Below are 11864 nucleotides of genomic sequence, written 5' to 3' on the forward strand. Positions count from 1 at the left end.
TCAACTCCCCACTCTAATCAGACTTTTTCTTAGCAAATGGATATAGGATTCATTTAATTTGTACCTTTTTGTGTTTTGCTTTGTCTCTATATAAATTCACCATCTTTTCATCTTTTTAATACCAGTGTATTCAGTTAAGTCAAGTTAATTTATATTTTATCTAGCAACAGAAATAGAGTTGTTACAGCAGTAGCATTAAGATGATTTAGCAAGGAAACATGAGTACGTCAACAGGGTATGAGTGAGGCAAAAGAGACAAAAAATAGCTCTTGAAATTTGTGCATATTTGGTTTCCCTGCATATTTGTCTGACAGAACACTGGTGATCTGTACTGATGGACTCACTAGCCTTAAATAACAAAGGGGGTACCACAAGGTTTTGTGTTTGGTCCAGTGTTATTTTCAGTCTTCATAAACAATATTACAACTCAAAGACCATCCATTTTTATGCAGATGATACACTTCTGTATGCACATTTCTTCTCCAACTCAAGCCATGTCTAGATCATAGTCTGCCTATAATTCTTCAGACATCTCTGTAGAAATCCTCAAACTTGTACTGAATGCTAATATGACAAGTGTTGTGTTTTACACTCAATAATCTTCCTGCATATAATGGTACTGAGCACATAATTGAAGGTGAAAATGGGTGTCTTATATCAGAATAAAGCATGTATTTCTCTTGAGGACATGAAAACCATTTTGCATCTCACCATTATGTTTGTGCTTGACCATGGAGATATCCATCCTGCACTCTCATGCTGTTCATTCCACCTTTAAACAGCTTGATGCAGTTTACCACTGTGCCCTGTGTTTCATTACAGGAGATATATAAAGCACTCCTCACCATATACTACATGAAAAAGTAATCTGGTCCTCACTAGCAACAAGAAGAGAACTACATACTATCTATTTTTTTAGAAATGTCTCCATCTGAAGCTGCATTAATATATTACATCCCTCCTCAAATCTAAAACTACTACTACTTTACTACTAAGTTCAAATTTTTGAACACTTTAGTGATGTCTGTGATTGTTTCTGATGCTGTTTGTATGTGCTTGTATGTGTGACTGGCTGTGCTTTGTTGTATGTCTTATCTCCGTTCTTATTTCTTCTACTGTACTCAGGTTTCTCCAAACGAGATATTCATCGCATTGAGACTACATGATTAGATAAAGGTTATACAATTTTTGGGGCAATAAAATGGAATATAACTAGTTCAAGTTTTATGTAAAGATATTGCAGTGATGGCAATGTAAGCACTTATTGCATAGGGGGCAGTAAGGGAAACCCTAACTGGCTTTTCCAAGTAGTTTGGATGGAAAATGTAATTCCTACCTGGATATTTTTCACTGGCAATATTTTCGAGTCAAGTCCAGGCATTTTCATACTGCACACACATTGGGAGGTTTTCTGGGTGGATGGTGGGCTTACAAAGTGCAGGTTTTTGACACTAGAGACCCAAACTCGCATCCTTATTTACGTCTGTGTTTAGGGAACATCACACTTTGGTTATGGTAAGAGAAAAAATGTGGTTTCAGTTAACTGTTAATAAAGTAAACATGTCCTGCCTCATGCTTCATGTCATTGTTGACAAACACATTATTTTCCCTAACCTTGACCATGGTCTGTGGGTGCCTAGACGTGAGCATAGAGATGATTCTGCTATTACAGAACACCTCAGGCAGGCACAGTTTTAAAGGATAGGTTCACAAGTTTTCACCCAGACAACAGTCAGGTGCCCAGATGAACACCGACACATTATTTTTTGCTGGCCATTAAGAGATCCTTTCATAATACACTTTCAATTCAAGTGATGGGGAATAAAATCAACAGTCCTCAGTCTGTATTTAACCTTTTAAAATCCACTGGGTCACCAGCGACCCGCTTAAGCCAGTTGGAAGCGGTAGTGTCACGCAATAATGAGTAAAAGCAATTGGCACAATTTGGCCAATTGGAGATGACTGGAGAGGTTCGGGGACACCAGTGACACCACAAAAACTCCCTAGCTCCCATAAGGTTAGGCCTAAAGGTCTGGAATTTTATACAGGTTGACAAGATGTAGAAAGTATATGGTGTTCTGCATAGTTCTGGCATAAAGTATGTCCTAATTATTATTATTAGAATATGACTCATAATAGCTGAGGACCAAAAACACTTTTTTGAGCCATATTTGAACTGACGTAATTTTGTTTGCGTTTTAGCCGCATGCTAAACAAGCACATTTCCAGAAACTAGAAGATGTCACTTGTCAAATGAAGCCCAATACATGCATTGTGGCCTTACAGTTCTTCTGTTATAAGCTTTTCCATCTGGGTGTGCAAAATAGGCAAAAATTCTATAAAAAGGGTGGCTGTTAAGGGGTTAAAGATAATATGAGACTTCAGCCATCCAAATTAGTCAAATCAAGTCAATATTCCCTCTTTTTGTTACTATCCTTCCACTGCAGCTAAACAGGCCTTGAAACACAAATAAGGATTTTATTTTCTAAAATCAACTTTATTTGATTAGCCTCATATTATCTGCTGATAAGCTTTTGAAGACATTTTTCTCAAAACCAGGACTTTAGATTTTGTCCCCCAACACTTACATTGTAGGTATATTTGGAGTGGATCTTTTAATAGCCAGTATGAACAGGAGAAATGATTGCAGTGAGAAAAACCTGTTTCAATGTTCGTATGGGCACCTGTTGTTTTAAGAAAGAACAAAACAAAAAATGTGAACATATCCTTTAAGCATGTTTTGAAATGACAGAACTCTCTGGTGTTTACACATTATATCCAGTTATATCAAACATTAATTAAGGAATAATCATTACCAGTATACCAGTACCAAGCACCCTACTTACACCACTGACAAGAAACATGCAATCTTGGATAAACTGTGTATACTTTACAAGCAAGAAAACGCATCTACTTTTATAATATAGTAAGCAGTGCAAAAAATACATTATTTCTCATACAGAAAAAAAGACATTTTTCAATTTATTCACATTGGGATTCAATGTTTGTTCAATGTATTTTTTCTGTATCATTTATGTATGGCTAGATTTGTATAAACTGCTGTTTTATTTTTTAAAGAGACACTTGGTACAGTAATACACTTTCAATATACATTTACTTGCCTTGTTTCCGTTGTTTATTTTCACATTTTATTTTCAAGATAAATGTATTCTATCTTTTAAAGTAGTAAAATAATGAGTACACCATGTGCAGAAAGATGTAACACTCATTGAGCAGATTAGTCACTTCAGCTTGACTTCATTTGGAATAGGTAAGCCTTTCACGCCAGCCAGGGCATTTTCCACCATCTTCTCTACCATCCTGCTTGCTGTATTGTAGGTATTGATCCCAATGTGGGGGGTGATCAGCACATTAGGCAGGCTAAGGAGAGGATGATCCCTGCACAAGATGAAGCATGAGGAATGAGTGAGCAGAAAATAATACATTAATCATATATTACTGTAGGATAGTGCATCAGTCTAGCTTGAGGATGTTGTTCTGGGCCTGTATTTATCAAACTAGTAAAAGTAATTTCATATTTTGGACTTAAGTGAAAGATAGAAGTAAAAATCCTTCGCTTTTACTCCTTACAAACTTAAGAATAAAAACTATTTATCAAACTTCTTTTGACTTAACAATGCTCTGAAATTATACTAAATATCATATGTCATAATGAATAATACATTACCTGAAGCTGTATAATTAAGAATAGAGTGGTGTAGCCACATATATTATTTGCATTTGATAGGACATAAAACCAATTTTTCTTTTTTTCTTTTGTTGTTAATTTCACTTGTTAATTACTCCTGGAGATTTAAAGATTTCACAAAAATAAACTTTTCAAAGACATGATAATGATGTTTGTTTTTTCAGAATATCATACTATACCACTGTGTAAACAGTAAGGCTATTTTAAGTATGTACAAAATGGCAGATGCAGCTTCAATCCATATCTCTGATTGACGACTTCATGTGATCAATTATGTGATCACATGAGAGTTACTCTTAAAATTGACTTTTACACTTTACACTTTTACACTTGATAAATATGTGTAATTGCTCACACTCAGCCAAGAACTTTTTTTACTTCTAGGTTGACTCTTTAGGGCATTCATAAGTGTTATTTTTAGAATTCTGAGAGTGTATGTTCAATGAAGTGAGACCTTGGTAAAGGTTCAGGATGGGTCACATCTAATGCCGCTGCACGGATTGTAGCCAACTGGAGAGCTTTAACTAAGGCATTCTGATCCACAACTTGACCTGAGACATGAAAAGAGCATTATTAAGGTAACGTTAACCAGTAATGATTCAATCAAGATCAACACAGTCTAGGAAACACACTGTTCCCCACCTCTGCTGATGTTGACTAGTGTTGCCGTGGGTTTCATGAGGGACAACTCTCTGTGGCCGATGAGGCTTGTAGTGTCAGAGGTCAATTTGACAGCTATCATGACAAAGTCCGACCTTCTCAGCAGGTAATCCAGGCTCTCACAGTAAATCGCCCCGACTGCCTGCTCATCTTCAGCACTCCTGAATACAATAACAAATTCCAACTTTTTTATACTCCAGCTTTCTACAGTGTTGTCAACATAATTAATGAGAGACTGTATCTTGTTTTTTCTATTTAAAACATAATCTTTTTTGTGAAAAAAAATCTAGGTGGGTGTATTTAAAAAAAAATAAATACACCCACCGTACCATGTAAGAAAAATATTTAAATACTTAACTCAGTAAAATACCACCTCGTTAACCATTAGCAGGTGAGAGTCAATGGCTCTACATTATTTCCTGTGCAAGCATGTTTGTTTTCCTGTATGGTCTTGTGTAGTACATTCATATTGAGTGGGAAAACCCCATGATCAACAGTGTAAACTATCAAATGCAGTCATTGGTTATTTCTGCAAAAATGCAAACAAAAAATACTCAAATATCATGTTGTTACATGCTAATTAAAGAAATAACCTCATTAGCAAAGTTTGTCGTCTCTTTTTTTACCTTCTGGTTCTATTGTGATACAGGATCTTCATTTCAAATCCTCTGCTTCTTTGGGCAATTTTGTAACCAATCTCTCCCATTCCAATGATTCCCAGAGTCGACCCTGTGACTTCAACTCCCATCAGGCTTTGCAGTATATGGGTGGTCTTTGGGTCAACAGCAATATGATGACCTATGAGGAAAAAGGATTAAAAAGTAAACATTTTATATATGTATTACAGACCTCCTCACTCTGCCCTGATTAACAAGTAGCAACAAGGAAGTGATCCCTCTCTGGTTTCCCACCCAGCAACACTAATAATTTTAGGACAAAACAATACTCCATACGTATGTTTTGCGGTTTTTCTTCGACCAAGTTTTAAAAATTAAGATTTTCAGATGACTTTACCAGGTTATGGAAGCTGATAATGTGATTTTGCTACAATATCTAAAATAAATAAAAATATTCTTTACATTCATCTGAAAATTGTGGACAACTAAGGATTAATTCCCTATTAAGACATAATAAATATGAGCCCTGGGACAGATGAAGGAGTTGCTCTGTCAATTTAAGTGCACACAGATGAACTTCTTTGAGATAACAGATAGCTGTAGGTCTTGGTTTTGGAATTACATGGAGATTGTCACACACTGGGCCTGGGGTTCAGATAATCTTTGATCTCACCCTCAAGGATCTTGCGAGCTGATGCCAGAAGCAGACCCATGGCAAAATCTGCAGTGGCATTGCTCACTACACGAGGTGTGTTGGCCACCTTCACCCCAAGACTGTTGATGAACGGTACATCCAAGTGGTCGATGCCCACTCCTGCACTTGCAACCACTTTGAGGGAGGGAAGCAATCTGAGCAGCGAAGGCTCGGCTGCAGGGCAGTACTTCCAAATTAAGAGGGCCTGGATCTTGGGGCCATGAAGCACTGGGTTTTGTAGAAACTCTCTGTAGCAGATGATTTGGAAGTGTTGTTTCAGTATGTCAGCTAGCTCTTCAAGGTAACCATTCTCTCCCCCCACCTCTGAGACCAATGCCCATGGTTTTTCCTCTTCCATTGCTTGATGGGATAAGACACAAAAGGACTTACTGTACCACCTGACTGAAAATAGAGTTCAATTAGTACAAAAGTACATGCAAAATTCGTCTACTAGCAAGCATTTGAAATATGTAAAATTTTCCAACAAATTTAACGAACATTTCCTTGGATTTAAATGGAGCTGTTCTTTAAATGAAAAAAAAATCCCCTATAATTTGTATAAAATTACATACTTCTCTCCAGAAAACTTTCTAGGTGATTTCTTTTTACTCTGAGTTAGTTTTACAAGGAAAACTCACCTTTTCAACCTGAGCATCGAGTTTCAGTCCTGCTGTTTCCTCAGACCGAGGTAGAAGCTGAGGTCTTTTTTTTTTTTTCGAACTGATCTTTGAGCCGTGTTGTGTTTTCATTCTCCATGGATGAAGTTAGAGTTTAAACGAGGCATGTTAATGTGAAAACCTGTCCTCACACTGTGGCACAGAGAGGTGGCAGGGCAAGAAATGTTGTGCTTGGTTCATTATTCACAAAAACATGAAGTATCAAGGAATTTAAGGTGTGTACAAGTGTACAAGGTGCAAAATTTGAAAAATATTTGTTTTCATACATTTTTATCTTAATGTATGTCATGGTGATTATGGTGGAATATTAGACTAAACAGAACAGCTGACTACAAATGTATGGGGAAAAAAAAGCATTTAATCTTTTATATCAATAAAATAATCAATGAAGAAAACTCATATGTCTCATTTGTCTTGTATGAATATATTTATTTTACTTAGCCAAGAAGAAACTTGCACACAACATGCAATCTGAGGTAAAAAAAACTTTCTAGGTGATTTCTTTTTACTCTGAGTTAGTTTTACAAGGAAAACTCACCTTTTCAACCTGAGCATCAAGTTTCAGTCCTGCTGTTTCCTCAGACTGAGGTAGAAGCTGAGGTCTTCTTTTTTTTGAACTGATCTTTGAGCAGCGTTGTGTTTTCATTCTCCATGGATGAAGTTAGAGTTTTAACGAGGCATGTTAATGTGAAAACCTGTCCTCACACTGTAGCACAGAGAGGTGGCAGGGCAAGAAATGTTGTGCTCGGTTCATTATTCACAAAAACATGAAGTATCAAGGAATTTAAGGTGTGTACAAGTGTACAAGGTGCAAAATTTGAAAAATATTTGTTTTCATACATTTTTATCTTATTGTATGTCATGGTGATTATGGTGGAATATTAGACTAAACAGAACAGCTGACTACAAATGTATGGAAAAAAAGCATTTAATCTTTTATATCAATAAAATAATCAATGAAGAAAACTCATATGTCTCATTTGTCTTGTATGAATATATTTATTTTACTTAGCCAAGAAGAAACTTGCACACAACATGCAATCTGAGGTAAAAAAAAAAAAAAAAAGGAAGCTGTTATACATATATTGTAGTAAGCCAGAAAAGAGCACAAGATTAGGGGGAAATGTACTCATAATGTTTTGGTTATGATAATGTCTGAACATAATCTTTATACTCACATACACCAGTTGGAGTCAGTTTTCTTTCCTATCCTAACACATTCCAGTCAGAACCAGTTTTGTACATCCTTGCCTTGCGACATTGTTCATTGGAACAGTACTAAAGGTTACAAAGTCCCTTCAAGTTATACAGCAGATGAGCAGCAATTTTCTCATGTACCTTTTGGCAAATTCTGGCACAATAATTAGCCAGCATTTCACGGCAACAATTTATGACTCTACAATCGCCTAATTTGACACATGACAAAAATACCATGTAGTCTGAATCTGGCATTAGTCACTCAAATTTGACTTCATTTGGAATAGGTAAACCATTCACTGCAGCCAGGGCATTTTCAACCATCTTCTGTACAATCCCTCTTACTGTAGCACAAGTATTCATGCCAACGTGGGGGGTGATTAGCACGTTAGGCAGGCCAAGGAGAGGATGATCCCTGCACAAGATGAAACAGAGGAGTTGTAAGGAGTGGTCAAGGAGCTGGTTGAGTGTTTGGTAAATGTTCATTCTACGTAGTACGTAAATATATCACATTTTAAATTAATGAACTATACTGATTGTATTTTTTTTTTGTTTGTTTTTTATTTTGTAATTTCCTGTTCAGATCTTTCCACTGTCCTTGTAAGATGATAATGTCCCTGAATGCCTCACGTGTCTGTACACACTGTGTTCTTATGCAGACTGAAGAAGTGTCAAGGCCATGTTTAATACAATTTAAGTAACATTCGTTGCACTTTGTTGTACAATAAAGTGATTCAAAGATGAGACCTCGGTAAAGGTTCAGGGTGAGTCACATCTAAAGCTGCTGCACGAATCATTCCAGACTGGAGAGCTTTGACTAAGGCATCCTGGTCCACCAATAGACCTGAGATATGTAAAGAGCAAAATATGGCTAAATATGAGAGTTTCAGATTCTAGCAATTATCTAATCAAAATGAATCAGTACAGTCTAGCAAACACATTGTTCCCACCTCTGCTGATGTTGACCAGTGTTGCCGTGGGTTTCATTAGGGACAGTTCTCTGTGGCCGATGAGACCTGTCGTGTTGGGAGTCAGATTGACAGCTAGCATGACAAAGTCCGCCCTTCTCAGCAGGTCACCCAGGCTCTCGCAGAAAGTCGCCTCGACTGCTTGTTCATCTTCAATACTTCTGAACAGTAACCAAGCGAACAAGAGTAGAAACATTGTCTCACTGAGTTATTGTTTTCAGATTTTTGTTTGTAATTTACAGTACACACACTGCAGGTCTTTTATGGTCCATTATTGAAAGTCAAGTATAACAGATTGTTTCAGAAATTACTTTTTTTTTTGGTCTGCACATTTCTATGAATTGATTTGTCAAAATGTAGTGATGATGTCATCAAACACGTTTACCTTCTATTCCTGTTGTGATACAGGATCTTCATGTCAAATCCTCTGCTTCTTTTAGCTATTTTGTATCCAATCTGACCCATTCCAATGATCCCCAAAGTGGATCCTGTGACATCAACTCCCATCAAGTTTTGTGCTAAATAGGTAGTTTTTGCATCCACAGCTATTTGGTGACCTATGAAGAAAAGGACCAAATCAGTCACTGTTTTTATAAAAGCCTGTACTGCTGCTGCAGGGCTCTGAAAGGCTAACTCTGTATTCACTGCTAACCTCAGCTGTGTACTGTATATGGAGGCTGTAGTGTGCCACCAGAATAATTAAACATGTATATAGTTGTTTCCTCTAGTACAATTATCAGGTCAAAATTTTAATTTGTCCAGTACTTTAGTGCAAAACTAATAACATTCACATCAGCCTCAGCTGTACTTTGTGTTTAGTATTAATAAGCAAAATGCTAATGTAAGATGGTGAGCAAGAAAACACAGAAAAAAAGACATTTGGATGTCTTTCCTTGACCAGCTGGTGGAAATCTTCATCTATTTAAATAATTTATTTACTTGAGGACAGCATTATAAAATGTATTAATTTCTTTTTTTTTTCTTAAAACTGTGTAGCCTAAATGTTGTTTTCATCTTAAGGCTAGTCTGTTATGCCTTTTCGCTTGATGTTTTTGATGTTTTCTTGATTGTTTTTGAAAATTTTGAAATTACAGCATGCCTAAATCCTGACAAAGACTCTTAGTCTGGTGCAGTGTTTGATGATCAAATATAATTGGATTGTGAAATTATTTTTGAAAAGTCTTTTAAATTTGTAGGTAAATTTGTGGTATTACATTACTAATGGGTGTTCCATTATTGAATTAAAGAATTGTTGTAACCTGTCCATCATTTAAAGAAGTAGTTCAACATTTTTAACTGACTGATGGCACATTAAGGAGTCTACCTCAAAACCTGAATCTGACTACCTCTTGTTAAACCTTATGTCAGTTTTATAATTAAAAAATGATTTACTCTCACAATTACTCCCAAGAAAAATGTGCACCAGGTTTTGGTTTTGGAATCGTTCCACAATGTCCATGCAATTCGGGGCTCAATTAACCTTTCACTTTACCCTCAACAATCCTCCGTGCTGATGCCAAAAGCAGACCCATTGCAATATCTGCAGTGGCATCACTGACCACACCAGGTGTGTTGGTCACCTTCACCCCTCGACTGGTGATGAAAGGCACATCCAGGTGATCGATGCCTGCTCCTCCGTTGGCTACGACTTTCAGCAAGGGAAGCAAATTAAGCAGCAAATGCTCAGCTGCAGGGCAGCAGCTCCACACGAACATGGCTTGGATTTTAGGGCCGTGCAGTAGGGGGTTCTGTAGGAACTCTCTGCTGGTGATTATTTGGAAGTGTGGTTCCATTATGTCAGCTAACTTTTCAAGAAAAGCTTGCTTCACGCCCTCCTCTGAGAGCAAGGCCCAGGGTTTGTCCTTTTCCATCACCTGGAGGGATGAAATACAAAGATAAACACAGTAGAACTCAAACAATTTGGTTCATCTCATATCACTGGCAGCTTTCAGTATGTCTCCTTGCTTCTTAGTTCCTCCTGGCTAACTGTAGTTAGCCAGCCCCCCAGTAGCCAGTGCGAGCCAAACCAGCATAGCCCCTACACTCCCACTGGTAGTTCCCGAGCAGCCAGGAAGCCAGGGTGGCTGGGTGTCTGTCCAAAGGAAGCATAGCCCTAAGCAGAAGCCCACGGTCCACCACCAACCAGTTTTTGTTTCTAATAAGTAATAAGCAGTAAGGTTCTCCCTACTCAGCAGCACATCCGCTGAGAAACCAACTCTGATTATTGGTAGCTCCATCGTGAGAAACGTGAAGTTAGTAACACCAGCAACCATAGTCAAATGTATTCTTTGGGCCAGAGTGGGCAATATAGCATCCTATTTAAAACTGCTGGCTAAGGATAAGCCTAAATATGGTAAAATTATTATTAACATTGGTGGTAACAGCTCTCAATTACACCAGTTGGAGGTCACTAAAATTAATGTTGTGTACATATGTTGTGTACATATGCAAAGACAATGTCGGACTCAGTAGTTCTCGGGGCCCCTGCCAAATCTGACCAGTGATGACATGTATAGCCGCATGTCATCAGTCAATCACTGGCTGTCATAGATAATTGGTGGACTTTCTGGGGAAGACCTGGTCTGATTAGGAGAGACGGCATACATCCCACTTTGGATGGAGCAGCTGTCATATCTAGAAATATGGCTGAGTTTATTAGAAGACCAAAATCATGACAACCCAGAGTTGAGACCAGGAGGCAGAGCTGCAGTCCTAGATGCTTCTCTGTGCTTCCATTAGAGCAGTTACCCAACCAAAAACCACATAGAAGGTTAAATCAATTAAATCTAAAGTAAACAGAAGAGGAATTATACATAAAAATCTGATAAAATTAACACCATAATTGCAATAGTATGTAGGAGAATTAAAAATGTATTCTTAAACATTGGATCTCTCTCATCTATAGCTGTATTAGTAAATGATCTAATATCAGATTATCATATTGATTTATTTAGTCTTACTGAAATCTGGCTGTGTGATGAAGAATATGTTAGCCTAAATGAATTCACTCCCCCCAGTCATATTAAAACTCACATTCATCAAGACACTGTCCAAGGAGGTGGAGTTGCAACTATTTTCAACTCAACCCTAATGATTAACCCTAGACCCAAATTTAATCATAACTCATTGGAAAGTCTTGTTCTTAGTCTCTCTCATCCAACCTGGAAAAGTTTCCAGCCAATTCTATTTGTTATTGTGTACCTGTACTTGTAATTTTATCTGAATTCTCACTTTTTATCAAACTTAGTCCTTAGTACAGATAAAGTAATTATAGTGGGTGACTTTGATATTAAAGTGGACGTTGATAATAATAGTCTTAGTACTGCATTTATTTCATTATTA

General features: G+C 37.2%; 2 protein-coding genes across 3 annotated transcripts; both read right to left on the reverse strand.

Annotated features, from left to right (window-relative positions):
• Window positions 1-2633: 2633 nt before the first annotated feature.
• On the reverse strand, window positions 2634-6995 carry LOC137192148 (probable 2-ketogluconate reductase). 2 transcript variants are annotated; one of them, XM_067602663.1, is made up of 7 exons: window positions 6896-6995; window positions 6319-6489; window positions 5660-6040; window positions 4996-5167; window positions 4352-4530; window positions 4164-4260; window positions 2634-3399 (listed from the first exon to the last, which is right to left on the reverse strand). In XM_067602663.1, exons 3-7 carry the CDS (start codon window positions 6036-6038, stop codon window positions 3243-3245), a joined length of 984 nt encoding a protein of 327 aa, XP_067458764.1. In that variant the 5' UTR covers window positions 6039-6040; window positions 6319-6489; window positions 6896-6995; the 3' UTR covers window positions 2634-3242. The 2 variants fall into 2 exon arrangements, with proteins under 2 accessions (XP_067458764.1, XP_067458763.1); XM_067602662.1 differs by having other exon boundaries at window positions 2635-3399; window positions 5660-6082.
• Window positions 6996-7236: 241 nt separating this feature from the next.
• On the reverse strand, window positions 7237-10453 carry LOC137192149 (probable 2-ketogluconate reductase). The gene is made up of 5 exons (XM_067602664.1): window positions 10015-10453; window positions 8908-9079; window positions 8505-8680; window positions 8302-8398; window positions 7237-7969 (listed from the first exon to the last, which is right to left on the reverse strand). Exons 1-5 carry the CDS (start codon window positions 10391-10393, stop codon window positions 7813-7815), a joined length of 981 nt encoding a protein of 326 aa, XP_067458765.1. The 5' UTR covers window positions 10394-10453; the 3' UTR covers window positions 7237-7812.
• Window positions 10454-11864: the final 1411 nt, after the last annotated feature.

Source organism: Thunnus thynnus, chromosome 11 (assembly GCF_963924715.1).
Source record: "Thunnus thynnus chromosome 11, fThuThy2.1, whole genome shotgun sequence".
In the NCBI taxonomy this organism is placed as follows: Eukaryota; Metazoa; Chordata; class Actinopteri; order Scombriformes; family Scombridae; genus Thunnus; species Thunnus thynnus.